The sequence below is a fragment of the Camellia sinensis genome, chromosome 12, assembly GCF_055761805.1.
Source record: "Camellia sinensis isolate YWXY chromosome 12, ASM5576180v1, whole genome shotgun sequence".
In the NCBI taxonomy this organism is placed as follows: Eukaryota; Viridiplantae; Streptophyta; class Magnoliopsida; order Ericales; family Theaceae; genus Camellia; species Camellia sinensis.
This window is the reverse complement of record NC_138972.1, coordinates 101,777,081-101,794,592: the sequence shown is the minus strand read 5'-3', so window position 1 is coordinate 101,794,592 and position 17,512 is coordinate 101,777,081. Positions and strand designations below refer to the sequence as shown.

The 17,512-nt window shown below is 41.4% G+C and overlaps 2 protein-coding genes across 2 annotated transcripts in view; one reads left to right on the top strand and one right to left on the bottom strand.

Annotated features, from left to right (window-relative positions):
- Positions 1-17,512, bottom strand: part of LOC145804687 (rhomboid-like protein 15) — a 140,035-nt gene that overhangs the window by 76,971 nt on the left and 45,552 nt on the right. The gene's annotated exons all lie outside the window — the stretch shown is intronic.
- Positions 972-2,273, top strand: LOC114264177 (uncharacterized). The gene is made up of 2 exons (XM_028204777.2): positions 972-1,446; positions 1,609-2,273. Exons 1-2 carry the CDS (start codon positions 1,114-1,116, stop codon positions 1,849-1,851), a joined length of 576 nt encoding a protein of 191 aa, XP_028060578.2. The 5' UTR covers positions 972-1,113; the 3' UTR covers positions 1,852-2,273.

Below are 17,512 nucleotides of genomic sequence, written 5' to 3'. Positions count from 1 at the left end.
TTTACTTTTTAAACTGATCTCAAACGAGTTTTAATTGAGTAGATCTAACTCAATTAACATTATTTTTAATAGTACATGTAAGTTTATTAAGTCAAATTCAAATCAACGTTAGAAATTAAAAAAATTCCCAATATGATTAAACTTAACTTATTTCTAAATGTCATTAGTTTTCTTCTTTTCTTTCGTAATGTTTTGTTATCCTTAATAAAATATCACTTTCTTTTTACCAAAAAATAAAAAAATTACCCAAGTTTGATTGCCCCTCTCTATTTATTACCAACTAATTTTTATTGAATTCCTCCAATTTTTTCACATGACTGACTTGCATCTCTAAGCAATATATCTTAATATTTCAATTTTTTTAAAAAAAATTTATTTTGGTGAGCATTGAGAAAAAAACTTAGAAGCCTCCATTTGACAGACACACCGTGACTGGTGGTCGAGACTGCACCAAAGAGGAACTAAACCATGTGAAACCAAGAAGATTCATATGTATATATGTCATATTTTATACATTAGAAGAAAAAGTAAAGAGAGGGATGACAAATTGACCACCTTATAAGAAATTAAACCAAGATGAAAGCTACAACAGATCTAATGGCAGACAGTTCAAAGAAAGAAAATTAAAATATAAACAAAAATATATATATATAAGTGTCTGGTAGAGATAGATCCATTAATAGCCGGCTAACAGAATGAGTCTTATCAACAAAAGTCTATAGAACTTTTCTGCTTTGTCTACCTCTCCCCACACCCCCTCACTGACCTCACTATGACTATAGTAAATAGTTTTAAATATAGATGGGTATGTATTGTATCGGTTGATATGACCAATTGATAATGGTATTAATAAATAGTACAATTTAATTTACATCGATTCAACTGTTATAAACTTAATGATTTAAAAAAAAAAATTAACATTGCATCATCAGTTTGATTCTTAGTATGCATCACTCAATACTTTGGATACTGTTTAAAACCTTGGACTATTCCAATGCCCTTTATTTGTCTTTTGTCACTCCCTCCCTCTCGTAACCTCTCTCCTTTATAACTCCCCGAACTTCTCTCTCAATCTCAAGTTTCAATTTCAGTTTAAGTCCTTAATATTTTGCAATGGAATCCGGTCATCATGAAGACTCGGTGAACTCATCAAGTGAAGAAGAAGAAGAAGATGAAGAAGAAGAAGAAGAAGATCAACCGGAGGAAGAAAACAATGATGTGGGCATGGGTCGGTCCTATGATTGTATATTTTGCAGGCGAGGATTCAATACAGCGCAGGCCTTAGGCGGGCACATGAATATTCATAGGAAAGACAAAGCCAAGAACAATAGGTCTACTATGATTAATTCAAATAAGCAAGAAGAGTTTTATATCAATCCCAGACTCGACCAAGAAATTCCAAGCTACCCACCGCGTTATGAATATTTTGCGACTCAGGAGGCTCAGGTACGCAATTATTGTTTTAAGAGCTTCTTGGAATTTTGCCAAAGGGCTATGAATACAGGTACGCAATTATCTGTAAATTATTGTGTCACTGCAATAATCTACTGATATTACATGGATACGATTCATATAGAATTTTGATGTAAAAAAGCCTTACACACACAGGTTAGTTATCAAACATATTTGCCAGCTTCAACATCAAGTGCAAGACCCTCATATACACATCAAAGCAATGAATTTTGTGGTTATCAAATCCCACAGCTGTTGAGTCCATTCGGAGATCATGATTGGAGGATGGGTTTAAGCTTGCAATTTGGTCTAGCACATGGAGAAGATGAAGAGAAGAAGAGCGGTGGAAGTGAAGAAGACGAATTGGATTTGGAGCTTCGGCTTGGCCACAATCCATAGTGCTAAATAATGGAGACAATTAATACATAGGCATATAACTTTATGTATGATAAGTTTTCGCCTTTTTGTACATGTAGTAGGCCTATCTTGCAAACTTTTCTTACGCAACGCAAATTAAAATGCCATTTGACACTCTTAATAAGATGGCACTTCGCGTGTATAAGCCTATATTTATGGCATCTTTATTTGCAAGGCATGGGGGATGAAGGAAGAAGTGTTTGTTGGTTGGAATTTCATCAAAGGAAGATGTATCAACCCGTGTTTCATCTCCTTCAAGAACCAGTTTTCTGAGGTAGTTAAGCTGTTCCATGACTTCTGTCTTAATATATAGGTAGCTGTATTTTTATTAGGGTTACAAATAATGCTCTTGTATAATGTATTTCAATTCCCTGCAATCTAGTAATTATTTAGTTGTGCAAGTACTTTTTATGTTTGATCAAAATAATTTTGTTTACCACAGTATTGTTTTCCTTCTTAGAAATTGAATTTCTAGTAAAGTAGGCTCATCTTCTGTACTAGAAGTTAGTTCTAAAAATCTTTTGTTTAAACCCTAGCAGTTAGCAAAAAAAAAAAAAAAAATGGAGGAAACAAAGAAAATGAAAACAAATTTAAAGAAGGCATTGTGGGTTGCTTTTGATCTGAAAAACATCAATGTTGTTCTAGCTTTTGAGTACCCCGACCTGGGCATCTCTCTCAGCTTCACATACAACTGCTGAAGAATAAACTTGTGTCTTAATATTGTTATGTATAATGACATGTTAAGAGGCTTTAATGGTATGATAAAATTAGAGCAGCGTTTTGTTCTGGGTTAAATCAAAGATTGAGCCTAACCCTGTTTTCAATAAATGATTTTATCAATAGAACTGAAGGTGTAAGAAGTCTGGAAACTATGAAAAAGTTAGTCAATGAATTCTGAGAATGGGTGTATTGCGGAATAGCAGCGGGAGTTTGTTACAGCTAGTTGGTTAAGTTTTTCTTTTTTGTCTGTTGGTTAATTGGCAATGTTTATATTTCCTCTATCATGTGCTTGTATTCTTTTATCAATGGAAATGAAATTCCTTTTGCCAACCAAAATAAAAAATGCCTCAAGTTGTTACAAAAAGTAGGGGTGAGTAGCGGCTATTCTGATCTGTCCAAATCAATCGAACCAAACCGATCTGCTGTATTTTAGACGAATGCGTGATGATGAGCAGACAGTTGCGGATTGGTTTTTTTCAATCCGCCTAGTTTTGGACAGATGGCAGATTTGAAATTTTTTTGACCGTAACTGAACCGCCAAACAGTGAGCACACCTAGTAATTTGTAAGATTTTGTGTTTTCAATTTGTTTAGATATTCTGTTTATATTTTCAATTGAAAAAGAATTTAGATATTCTGTTGTGCTTTTAATTTATTTTTAATTTAAAAATCCTTTTATCAAATGACAATTGTTAATATTTGTTATTTTTGTGTGAAAAATATAAGGCTTAATTTTTTTATTTTTAAAAAGATCAAATTAAATAGTTTTTAAATAAAAAAGTAACGAAATAGTTTGATAATATAAAGTTTTTGTATACGTATTTATTATTGGTATTTGACAATTTACTTAATAATCTTTTGGTTATGTTGAGTTGAATTGCTATAAAAAAAATGTCGACAAGTTGTCATATTATGTTTAAAATTTATAAAAGTTTAAATCGCTAAACCGATTCGCATCAATCCGCTGAATCCGCATCCGTCAATCTGGCAATCCACATCCGTTAATCTGGCGAACGGATGCGAATTGATTTTTTCCAATCCACTAATCCGGCGAATGGATGACGAATTGAAAATTTTTCGGCCATGAACACCCCTAACAAAAAAGTAGTGGGGTAAGTGGCTCTTAATATATTGTGATGAATGATCTTAATGTTAGAACGTCAAGAGTTGTTTTAGAACTATTATATATGTAGCCATGTAATCTACGTATTGGAAGAATGAGAGTTTGTAATTCGTAATGAGAATAATATATGAGTGAAAAACTCATCTCTACTTCTCGTTTGAGCTATCATCACAAACACATGGCAACTGTTGATCTTATAAATGTCAAATGTGGTGATTGTTCATGCATTTATTTGGTGGCATTTAAAGGAAATAGGAGTCAATATATTGTGTTTCTAGTCATTTAATCTAGCAGAAACTATTTACTGCTCAGATCACAGTATTGATAGATTCTTCATTCATGGAGTGATTTTATACTATATATTGGTTCAAAAGTATGAAAAAGATTCTAGAGATTTTACACTATAAGAAGTAAGGATTATGGTGGATTCTGAAGCAGGTTCATCCTCTAATAAATCTTTATTTTTCATTATGAAATCATCATCTTGTCAAAGCCAATGCCTCTGCACTCGTCTCTCCTTTTTTATGTGTAACCTTTGTATTTATATATTATGTTCATCAATAAAGATTTATTTTTGCTGATAAAAATTTAAAAAGATAAAAAAAACTGTGAACAACCTAGAACTCAGACAACAAAATTGATTCACATGCAACTCAATGTTTGTAACAATGATGCATAGGTTTTTTTTTCCCTTTTTTCTCCTTGTGCAATAAGTATGTTTTGTCAAGCAATTAGGAATTATAGATAAGTTATACTAAATTCCAAGGGGTTGGCCTAGTGAATGCAGTTTGACACCTAGGGTATGAGGTCTCAAATTTAACTCTTATTAGGTGCTATCAACGTCTTGGAACCACGTCTGCGGGTTTTGCCCTTCTGATCCATGTAAAGGGGGTACTTTGCGTGGGTCTCGAAGCTCTACCTAATATTTGTCTGATCCATGTAGAGGAAGTGCTTTGCGTAAGTTCTAGAATTAGTCGAGGTGAGCGTAAGCTGGTCCAGACACTCAATCATAAAAAAAATAAAATAAAATAAGATAAGCTGTAAATAAATAAGAAAAAAGATAAGCTATAGTAGGTTGTTAGACACGGGATTTATTCAATAATTAGTAGATATGCAAGGGTGAATTTTGCACTACTAGTGGTGTTTTGAAAAATTGGTAAAAAGTTAATTTTTTGACTTTTTTAACCTATTTTATCTTTTTGTAAGTAAAAAGTGTAAGAGGTAATGTGACCCAAAATAAGTAAAAATCTAAAAGCTAGCTTTTTTAGTGCTTCCCAAACAATATGAGTAATTTAGGAATTGAAACCTTTAAATAAAAGAACACTGTAAGTCCCTTCAATTTTTATTCATTTTTTATTTTTTTATCAACAAAAAAAAATAATTTTATTAATAATAAACATGAAAGTACAATCAGAAAGATAGACAACACCAGATTAAGTTATGAAGAAAACGACATCATGGTTAAAAACTATCATATTTCAATTAGGTTAGCAATTGAAAACAAGCAAATCATATGCCTCATACATACATAGCTAATAGCACCAAGCTAGTTGGCAAGACACCAACAGCACAAACACCACCACCAAGATTCAATGACCATTGACCACTCACCCCTCAAAATACTAGACAAAACATGTTGGACGATTTTCACTATATATGAAAAATAAATTATGTTTGTATATTTAATAACAAATGAAATACAGAAAAAATAAAGAAAATAAGAGAATTTATTTGATTACAAAAATCAAACTAAAAAATAAAATAAAATAAATAAAACAGATTTTTATTTTGTTACAAAAACAAAATGAAAATCTGAAACAGAAAAATAATAAAACAGAAAATAAATTAATTACTTACCAAATTAATTTCTTGAACAAATTTTTTGATCAAGTCCAGTGTTTAACACTATGTCCTTAAGACAGATTCGTCCTCTCCACGGTACTTTCAGAATGTGGACGTCTATCTCTCAGGATAAAATTATCAATAGCAAACAATAGTAACACTACAAATTGTTTGCACAACGAACACACTAAGTGTTTACACTCTTTCTCACAGAAATTTAATGCAGCAAAATGCAGAGATTTATTGCAGAGGAGAAGTACGAAAATTGTGAATGAAAAATCCAAATGAGGGCATGTCTTATTTATAAATGATTTCGTGGCTGTACAAATTTGAATGAACAGGTATGGTACCTGTTTGGACAGATCTAGTTTGATTTTCAAACAGATAAAACTGTTTTGGGTTTGAACAGATTCGGATCTGTTAGACAGATATGAAACTATACACTAGACAGATTTGAATTTAAACTGTACAGAACTTGAACTGGACAGATTTGAATTAAACTGTACAGAATTTGAAGAGGTGCAAACAGATTTGAATTCAAAAATTAAAAACAGATTTTATTTTACTAAAAAATAAAATTAAATTCAAATGTTTTTTGCCCAAAAAGATAGGTATTGGGCCGGACAAGCCCAACCTAACCCAACCCAACCTCACACCACGTACCCGCGTCGAAGCCCGGCCCAGCCAAGTGTAGACGTCCCCGAACGCCCCGGGAGGGTGAGTCCCGTTCTGTTCGTTTTGCGGGTCTACTACAGCTCAGGACTCTCAAATTGTCACGGTTCTAAGTCTGAACCAAAGAGTCCAAATCCGGCAAATCGTTTTGAGAAAACAGATTTTTGAAAGAAGTGCCAAACATGGACTGCTTTGCCAGATACAGAGTCGCCACCTAAATATTTTATTTTGGGGAAATTTAGGAAACCCTGACTCGTTTGCCTAAGGCCACGTGTCCGTCATCACCAAAGTTGCCTCGGCTCGGGAACTTGGGTACGATTGGGGAAGGTCACTTCGTGAGCACCCCCGCTCGCCCGATCAAAGATCGGCCTCTACTAACCATGATATCTATTTTTGAAAACATTATGCGTTCTTATTCCGGTTGTTAGCCTAGATTTACTATGTGATGCGCACAACATACAAGTATAGACTGAATCGCCTGAATTGGAACAAAACATTTTATGTTTGTTTGTTTGAAAATGGTTTGATGGTGCTACCCGCAAGTAGGCTAAGACGTGGATTTGCCACCCTCAGGTGGGCTTAGAAAATATGATTTTGCCACTATCTAGTGGGCTTAAAACACACATTTGATGAATTGTTCCAATTCAAATAACTCAACCTTCACCCACAGGCATTCAGGCAGTTATATCACATAAGCATATAGCCTCATGGTAAGCATGCTATTCATGGCAGTCACTCACACGCATGCAAGTATGCTAAAGCATAAAACTTACCGAGTACTCCAAGCCAAAACAGAAGCTGATTAGAAATCCATGCATGATCCTAACTATGCTGAAATGCCTAATGCAACACATGCAAGAGTGCAACTATAGCAGGCTCGGCTATTCTAAACATGGCATATGGAATGCTACAGCTAACGTGTATTCAACTTGGAATTGAAAATACAATGCAGTTAGTATGATGCGCCGAGTCTGGTGCATGCAAAACAGATGAATGAATGCAAACATGCTATCATACTGTATGCTAATTGAAACATGCCCTAATCTAACCATCATAAGCAGGTAAATAAAAGGGAGAAAGACGTGGGGTTGGAAGACATACATCACACACATGCACACTTATTATAGCATTGCCCTTGCGCAGAGGGTCCGAATAAATAGTACAGTCCAAATAATACAATCCAAATAATACAGCCCAAATATGTACAAATCCCTAATTAATTTACAAATTTACTAGGAAAAATAATAAACTGGCATGCAAGCTAGGGACTGTCTTGACTCTTCTCCAGATGATGGATGATGCATGTCCGGGTCGCCTTTGCATGGAAATCCACTGTGATGCCCCAATTAACCTCTATTTTGCAATAATTTTTTGGAAAGCGCGTCAAGCCCCGGAAGACTGCTGATTCTTGATTTGCTGCAATAGAGAGCAAAAAAGGGGCATGGCAATGTATTTTCACACATGTATGCGTGACTACTCTTCAGGGAGTGTAGTCATCGATCCTCGTGTCACCAATCACGCATATCGATGCATGATGGCCTAGGAGTCGATTTGCATGACTCAATATGGAATGAATGCACACATAAACACAACAAAACCTAAACTCCATCATGGATAATCCGGAGTGTCGGTGACTGGGAATTGAGACACGTTCCGTCACTCGGAGTACAAAACGTATCTCGTTTCCGGTGCTCGGGCTAACTCCTATCCCAAACACAATACAATATGCATGACATGCATGAAATGCAACTAAGATACAAACTAACATGCAACATGCTATAAAATGGCATACACGATGCACGGGATAACATGGCATACACAATGCGCTAACATACAACCTAGCATACACAATGCTATGAAATGAAATGGCATGCACAATGTAATATGGGCTTACACCAACATGAGTGGACCTCAGCCACACTCACATAAGAGGCCATATGATGAAAATGAGACAACTCGGAATACGTGCACACATGCACGCAAATCGAGGACCGAACCTAAGGCACGAATGCCACTCTAACAAGACATGGCAAGGCATGGAATATGGCATACTAGCATGCAAATTTCAGCGCTAAAATATGACCCAAAACAGCCCCGAATCATAGAAACATGGCACCAGATGCATGGAATGGGACCCAAAATGCAAAATTAGGCATGCGCAATGACCTATAGCTATACAAAACATGCACTATTTGAACATGAAGTGTCAAGATAGATTCAAGTCAGTCCCAAAAAAAGCATGTTTACAGTTTTAAGGAAGGCCAAACAGCGAACACAAATGGGGCTAAGCTAGCATGCAAAAATGGCCCCGAAAGAGAGGTAATGAAGCAAGTGGCAGATTCTGGCTCTAAAAAGATGAGGGCCCTTCAACAATGTTGAAGAGGGGCCCAAAATATGACCTTTTACAGTTTATGATCAAACCCAAAACAGTGCACAAGCATGCTCAAAATGCTATGCAAAACAAGGCAAAAAAGAGAGCTATAACACATAGTACAAAACGGATGCCTCAAACAGTAAAATACCCTTAATAAAACATTAAGAGGGGGTCAAAATAAGGCCATTTCCAGTTCGGACCAAAGCCTAAAAAAATAAGCACAAGGGGCTAACAAATCATGCAAAAATAAGGCCAAAATAGGGATATAAAGGCAAGTGGAAAATGGAAGCCTCAAACAGTGATGAGCCCTTCAACAATGTTGAATAAGGGCTCAAAATAAGCCACTTTACCTTTTATTACAGAGCTCAAAACAGTTTACACATAGGCCAAAAATACTATGCAAGGAAATGGCATAAAAGAAAGGTAAAGAAGCAAGTGCCACAAGGAAGCCTCAAACAGTGAGAGGCCCTTAAACAAACATGAAATAGAGCTCAAAAAAATGCTATTTTCAGTTAGGGTCAGAGCTCAAAAAAGTAAGCACAAGGAGCTAGAATATGAACCAAGAAAAGGGTCAAAAATGGGAGAAGAGGACTTACCCTTGAAGACTAGTCTTTGACAGCCTTTTGGACCAAAATGCAGCACTCCTAGGCTCTGAAGAACAACCTCAAGCTGCTAGAATGGAGGATGGAAGGGTGGGGCTATGGGTTGGTGAAGAACCAAGGGGGTTTTTAAGGCTTAGAGTAGAGAGAGAGAGAGATATTTAATGTGAGGGCTCCAAATCAAATTTTTATAACCCCTAAACCAGAGCTGGGAGGCTGGTTTTATAGGCAAAAGAGGGGGAGAAAAGGGGGGAAAAATGGGGGGGAAAACAATTCAAGTTTCCCCCCAAAAGGTTGGCCCCCCGGATACAAAATCTGGGGGGAAAAGAGATGCATATTTGAACTGTATCAGCAGCAAGGAGCAAGGCCGGCTGGTTATCGAGGTTGCAGGTGGCCGGCCGGCTACTTCCCATGGCCGGTCGGCTAGGGGTCAAAAGGTCCAAGAACAATTGCTGGCCGGCCACCACATATTGGTGGCCTCCCATGTGTGCTCAACACAATCATGTGGTCAAAAACTGGAGATAGTGAACCAGGAGAGAGAACAACCCACTTTTCAAAGGGGTTCAAAAGCAATTACTGGCCGGCCACCAAATATTGGTGGCCTCCCAGATGTGTACATCACAAATATGGGGTTTAGGGTGCAAGAAAATGGCCTAAGGGTGGTCAACATTGGCTTTGAAGTAAGAAAAAACGGGCGACGGAGGGCGATGAAGGGATAAAGTTGGCTGACAGAACAATTATTGGCCTCCCATCCTTCTATGACCTTCCTAGCAATGAAACAGAGGTCCCTGTCAAAAACGAACCAAAACCGATGTAAAATGAAGGTTCGAGGGCCTAAACGCGCAGCCCGGGGCCCCGAAAACTGACTGTTAGGCACCGGGAGTAATGTTCGACCACGAAGTCGGTTTCTCGGACCACAGTGTCCCTCAAAATGGAGGATATAAGACGTACACCAAGAACCGGAGCAAACGGAGATGGTTAAGCGGTCCCGAACCGAGGCACATGGCCAACGGCTCCGAAAAATCGGAAACCGGACTCCAAACGGGCAAAAATGGTCTACGACCACGAAACGTAGCCTACAGCCACTGAGAGATGATCTACGAGACCTCTCCCTCCCGTCGGGAAGAGAAAACAAAGAAAACAGAGCCTGGTTCGCAAACCGAGGCAAAGCACAAAAGAGTCTGAAAGCCTGGAGGCAAGGCTCGCAGCCGAGACTCTGAAATCTCTGAACGAGCACGATATGCAACATCACCAAGCACTCAATCGGTGACGTCTGAGTCTTAAGGTCGGTCAAAAATGGGGTGTCTACAGTTGCCCCTCTTTGACAGAACTCGAAAGTCATAAGTGACGGGAATGAATGTCAAAGCCCAGAGACGACCTATTTTTGACAAGGCCGAAGACTTAGACAAACAGGCAAGATAAACAGAGATGCGCCCGCAGGCAGGGGGCAAGATGCAAAATGTCATGCACAAAGTCGGACGTAGCTTATGATCATGCAAATGCAGCAAGCTGTAATGAAGCACATATTCACAATAGATGCAACATTTTTAAGCAAGAATGCAAAGCAACAACTACATTTCATGCAGTTAAGAATGCAGAGAATTATTCAATTCTCGTTGCGTCTCACATGGAGAAGATACGATACCTGCGTGATTCGTCTGGTCGCACCAGCCTCAAATGAACCGTACATACAATATCGTGCCTGAAAAATAAATAAACTCAACAAGCACAACATATCTAACAACATATATTCAATGTGATATCGAATGCAAACAATCGCGGTGTTGATGAAAAAGTGCGTCGCAATGCGGGAAGAAACACGCGTGACAACGCGAGTTTAAGCGCGGAGGCTCGGTGATATCAAAGAGACGTGCATAACAATGCAAGTATGTGCATGAGAATGCAAGTTATGTGCATGATAATGCAGAACAAGCGTAAACTAGGATGTTTGTTTGTCACAAAACAACGAGCAAGGAAACGCGCGTTTCGGCGAGGGCGACTCGATCGCGGCCTCCGGTCCACCTCCCGAAGAGGTTACAACATGTTCAAAAGGATATACCTCACTTTCGATGAGTAAACGATGAGACATGCATCGGAAGCTGAAGCTAAAGTTCCAGCGGAGCGATTTCGCGACAGAAAGTGCACTTCTCTTGTACTTTTTCAGGTCTCGGGGACTCCAATCCTCCCCAAAATTTGCAGGGACCTTGGGGGGCATGTGGGGAACACCACCAGCCAACTTTATTGGGAGAGGGAGGCCACCGGCCAGTTTTTGAAAAGTGATTAGCCGGCCTGCCAGAAAAAGTGGCCGGCCTGCCACTTTGCCAAATCCGGGGGCAGTTTTGTCTTTTCAGCCTCTTTTCTTTAAATACACTTATCCAAACACTTTGTGCTCACAAGTGCAGCTCTGAAATCCTCTTCTCTAGCTTCCCAAACCATTTTCTCCCTCAGATCTGTGCTCTATACGCGTTTTCCAACGTCCCACGCAAGTTGTTTTCGCGAAATCTTTCTGTTCTAAGCACTTTGAACCGATTAAATTTTGGTTTCGGGGCTTCTTTTCTCATTTTCGTCACTTGAGGTGAGTTTGTCTCAATATTTGGAAGATTTTTTCGGGAGTTGACTTTTGTTGACTTTTTCATTTCCTGAGAGTTGACTTTTGTTGACTTTTTCCAATTTTGGCTCATTTTTGCTCATTTTTGCCCCTTTTGCAGATTTCTTGAAATGGCGGGTCAATTTCCCCATGGCGGAGGTTCTCCAGGTGCCGGACATCATGTCTTTGCCTCCGAGGGTTCGCCTTTTCATCCCCGAGAGGTATGACCCACCAGTATACGTTCTCCCGCGGGCTATTTTCCATCACTTCACCGATTTTGACGAGCGAGCACCCGGGGATCTCCTTCTGCGGGAGCCAGAGTATCATCTCTCCCACGAGGCACGAGAGGTATTTACTTCGTTCTTACCTTTTCTGTAACGTATTATGAATTTTTTTTTGCATTCTGTTTGCACTCTGAACACACGGTCCAATCACTTGAATTCCTGAACACTCAATCCATAAATTGATTGTGAACACACGGCACACATCGGTTGAGGGTTGAACACGCAGCCCAACACATTGATTTTCTGAACACACAGCCCAAATTAAAGGTGAACACACGGCACACACTGATTGAGAGTTGAACATGCAGCCCAAAACACTGATTTTCTGAACATACAGCCCAAAACACTGATATTCTGAACACACAACCCAAATTGAAGGTGAACACACAGCACACACTGATTGAGAGTTGAACACGCAGCCCAAAATGCTGATTTTCTGAACACACAGCCCAAAACACTAATTGAGACTTAAACACGCAGCCCAAACACTGATATTCTGAACACACAGCCCAAAACACAGATATTCTGAACACACAGCCCAAAACACAGATATTTTGAACACACAGCCCAAATTGAAGGTGCACACATAGCACACACTGATTGAGAGTTGAACACACAGCCCAAAACACTGATTTTCTGAACACACAGCCCAAATTGAAGGTGAACACACAGCACACACTGATTGAGATTTGAACACGCAGCCCAAAACATTGATTTTCTGAACACACAGCCCAAAACACTGATATTCTGAACACACAGCCCAAATTGAAGGTGAACACACAGCACACACTGATTGAGAGTTGAACACGCAGCCCAAAACACTGATTTTCTGAACACACAGCCCAAAACACTGATTTTCTGAACACACAGCCCAAAACACTGATTGAGAGTTGAACACGCAGCCCAAACACTGATATTCTGAACACACAGCCCAAAACACTGATATTCTAAACACACAGCCCAAAACACTGATATTTTGAACACACAGCCCAAATTGAAGGTGCACACACAGCACACACTGATTGAGAGTTGAACACACAGCCCAAAACACTGATTTTCTGAACACACAGCCCAAATTGAAGGTGAACACATAGCACACACTGATTGAGATTTGAACACGCAGCCCACTTACTTTACTTTGCACGCAGCCTATTCATTTTATTTGCACGCAGATTATTCATTTTATGCTGAAACATGTATTCATCCTGAATGCAGGTGATTTCTCGCACTGTGCGGGGGTATGGCTCTACCGCGGCAAGAGACTGGTACGCAGAGCTCTCGGAGGCTGTTCGGGATTTGGTTGACTTAGCGGGGTTTGGGCCCTTCTATACTGGGCTATCTCGTTGTCCTGCCAAGAGGACGCTGATGGCCGCCTTGGTGGAGAGATGGTGGGACACCACCAACTCCTTCCATTTTTCTGCCACGGGGGACTTGACTATGACCCCGTTTGACTTTGCTGTGCTGACTGGCCTTGACGTGGGAGGTTGGCCTATCCCTTACGACGAGGACATGGGCCAGTGGGAGGCCGCTTGGATATATCTGCTGGGGGCTCACCCGCCTGTTGACAGAGCTTCGGGGAGAGTCCGATATACCTGGTTCTCTTCCTATTTCCGGCGGGTGGATATGGAGCCCGAGACTCCTGAGGAGGCAGCACAGTATGCCCATGGCTTTTTTATGTTCCTCTTCGGGACCACCTTGTTTGCCGACAGGGGGAACACTGTTGGGCTTTATTTGTTGAGTGCCTTGGTAGACTTGTCACAGGTCAGGCGGTATGACTGGGGTGGCGCTGGCTTGGCTACCCTTTATTACTACATGAGTGCGACCTCCCGCGGACGGGGGGACTTACTTGGCGGCTATTAGAGAGCTTGGGAGGTACTTTCTGCCCTTTTGATTTACATTTCTGCTCCTGATTACCTGCACATCGCACACACGGCGCACTTTATACTCTGTATCGTGCATTTTGCCCTCAGCACTTCGTATTCTGCTTTGTTTTCTACAGTTGTGGGTCTATGTATATTTCCCGATATTGGCCCCAGAGTTGGTGGTAGCGGGACCTCTCGTGACCCCGTACTCACTTGTATTTGAAGGCCAACACCGGCCAAGACCTCGGGAGTCTCTCCTTTATCTGCGACAGTATTTCGACACGGTGCGCTCGTCGGAGGTACTTCAGAACTCTCAGTTCTTTCTGTTTTCATCTTTGATTTGTCCTGTACATCTTCGATTTCTGCTTGGTTTACGCGCCTGTTATCCGCAGATTACATAGCAGCCCTGGGCGCCTTTAGGTGAAGGTCTGCGATTCCAGTTTGCCGGAGGGTGGGGTGCCTCCCGGTACAGGCTCCTGTTCGAAAGGCCGGTTGGTAGGGCCTGGTTTTTAGGGGACCGTTTCTTGCATCAAGTCTGGGGGTACACTTCTCAGGACCCTCCCTCAGCACCCCCAGTCGATATGCGGATTGCTGATATCCTCTTTTCCCGGGATGTTGTTAATTCTATGCTGGGTACTGATACTTTGCTACATCCTGAGGAGGGGGACTACGCTACTTACCGTCACACATACCTGATGCCTCCGTTGACGGGAGTTCGTACTCCGACGATGAGGTCTGCTGGCATGCCATCTTCGAGCCAGTCCCGGGCTCGGGCTGCAGACGCCCCTTCCACTAGCAGGGCTAGTACATCTAGAGGTGGGGGTGGATCGGTTTCCCCGATTCCTCTAACTTATCCTCATCTTGGGTGGCCGGATATGCCGACTGAGCTGATGGGGTGGCAGTATGGGACTACTTCTCCGATTCCGATCCTGATAGAGCCTCCGATGCCCGGTCATCGATATGTCAGAGACCCCGACTCACCACCGGTATGTTTTACGGCTTTGATTCATTACTCAGATACTTGGACTTTCATTCCTTTACTGATGCCCTTGCCTTTGCATCTGCAGCCCCCTGTTGAGTATATGGATCAGGTGCTCGAGATGGTAGCCTCACTTGAGGGGATGGTCCTGCGGAGGGAGGAGGCACAGTTGTCTATCATGGGCTTCCAGGTACCCTTTAGTTTTCTGGCATTTATCATACTTCTGATGACATGTTGATTTCTACTACATTGATAGGCTACTTGTGTAAAGCACATCTGACACACGCCTCACTTATATACTGTGTTTACATGTACCCCCTTCATGTAGTTTTCTTGTATCTGCATCTGATGTACATATTTGGACTGATGTATTTAAATTGAACTCTTTATTCTCAGATGCCCCCGGTATATGCTCAGCCGCAGGCCGGGCCACCTGGGCCTTCTTGGGGAGGTGGGCCATCTGGGCCTTTGCGAGGAGCTGGGCCATCCAGACCTTTTCGAGGGGAGGGGTCGTCTCGCAGATGCAGAGCACACATTGTAGAGGAGGAGCCTGGTGAGGATGAGGAGGAGGAGGAGGCTGCAGACCGTCAGTCGGAGACATCTACTGACAGAGAGGACGGCTCCGGTCTTGGTTCCGAGAGTGGAGGCGAGGCTGAGGGGGATCCCGAGGATGACGACTCCGATTCAGATGATGGTGATGGCGATGGTGGCGGAGAGTCTATCCCGCAGAAGAGGACGATGAGGGCCTCTTATTACTGCTCTTGAGAGCACAGATGCGGCTGTTTCCTGTTTTATTTATCTTTTTGCTAGTAGTTGTAGCATATTGTACATTATCGGGCAGTTTTATTCTTTGTAAAACTTGTGCCTTAGTCTGTAAAATGTTGTAATAAGCGAGGCATGATGGGATGAAACAGCTTTTGAAAAAAGTATTGTATTTTAAACTTTTAGCATCATATCGCATCATTTTGCATCATAATAAGATTGAATGGAATTGTGCATTTTGCCCAGTCAGGTAGTGAACCGACGCAACAACTTAACTTTCTAAGATATAACAAAACCTTAGCAAGTTTACAACTCGATAAGCAAAATACAATAGTGTTGACAACTCAATAAACAAGACTCAAACAAAAATTGCTTAGACAAAGAGTAGCAACTCAAAAACACGAAACACGACAACTCGACAAACAACTCGATAAGCAAAACGATAACTCGATAAACAAAGCGACAACTCGATAAACAAAACTTAACAAAACGAAGTGTACTTCGGACGATCTAGGCAACAGAACGCATCCGAAACAGAGGGAAATAGAGGCCTTTGACACATCCGTTGCATGGGGATGCTTGAAACTTTCTCTCAGAGGGTAAAACAGGGCCAAAGACACACATTGGAGCATGGCCGGCCACTTTTGGGAGCCGGCCGGCCAGATTTATTGCAAAGGGGAGGCCACCGGCCAGTTTTGGAAAAAGAAATGGCCGGCCTGCCAGAAAAGGTGGCTGGCCGGCCACTCAGCTCAGCAACCGCCCAATTTTTGACACTTGTCCCCCGAATAGTATCTTTTTCTCTTTAAAAGCCTTAGCTCCGTGTTTTGACTCAATTCATCTTAGTCTTGCACAAAAAATGGAGGCGTTTCTCGTTGAAAATCTCACAGCTTGGATCGCTTCTCTAGATGGTTCGAAAAAGTTGAACTTCCGGGGTTTCGGCTTGAATGCACTATTCACGCTGAGTCGCACTCCGTTGCACCTTCCTTTCCTCCATGCCGCGGCGAGGTTTTGGAACCCGGTGACGCATGTTTTTAGCTTCGGCGGGCAAGAGGTATGTCCAACTTTTGAAGATTTTCAAGTTTTGATGGAATCTGAATGTCATGAAGAGATCTTGCCCCAGTTCCGCTTTGGTCACGCCCAAGCTTTAGGGCGGATGTGTGGACTCACTACGCATGGCACTCGATCTCTGATCTGTAATGGGGAACTGGATATACTCTGTTTGATTCATCGCTTTTCTGACGCTGGTGACCGCAGCAACCGTTATTGGAAAGGTTTCCGGCAACACGCCCTTTGCTTGTGCTTGCTGTCTCACTTTCTGCTTTCCTCGGGCTTTGGCGGATTTAGCATTCGTTTGATTGAAGTTGCTCAAGGCTTGAAAGAAGGAAAGAGCTGCATTGCCATGACCCTGGCCGAGTCACTGATGGGCTTGGATTCTATCTACCGCCAAGAGACGACTAGATTTGCTAGGAGTTCACTGCTGCTATAGGTAATGTTTCCCACCCGATCTTACATATGTATCTGCTCACATCACTCGACCCTCAGGCTCGGTTTTTCTCACAAAAAACCCTTTCCTCACTTTTCTCTCACCGTACATCTCTCTATTCTTTATTCTCTCATTTTTCATCCTTCCCCCAGGTATAGTTGATGGACAAATTGCAGGTTGTGGACTCTTGCCCAGCCTACTCAGCTCGAGGCTATTTCTTTCGACAGCGCCTAGTCGATGCCCCTGATGAAAGATGGTGGTTTAACTGGATGTGCAATTTGTCCGCAGATCGCATTGCTTGGCGTTGTCCTTGGCTCAATCTCCCGGCAATGAGCTATAGCATGTCCCGGCTGATCG

Coding starts and splice junctions, on each gene's coding strand:
- LOC114264177 (XM_028204777.2), top strand. CDS start 1,114: ATGGAATCCGGTCATCATGAAGACTCGGTGAACTCATCAAGTGAAGAA. Junction 1,447..1,608: donor TTGCGACTCAGGAGGCTCAG/GTACGCAATTAT, acceptor TTACACACACAG/GTTAGTTATCAAACATATTT.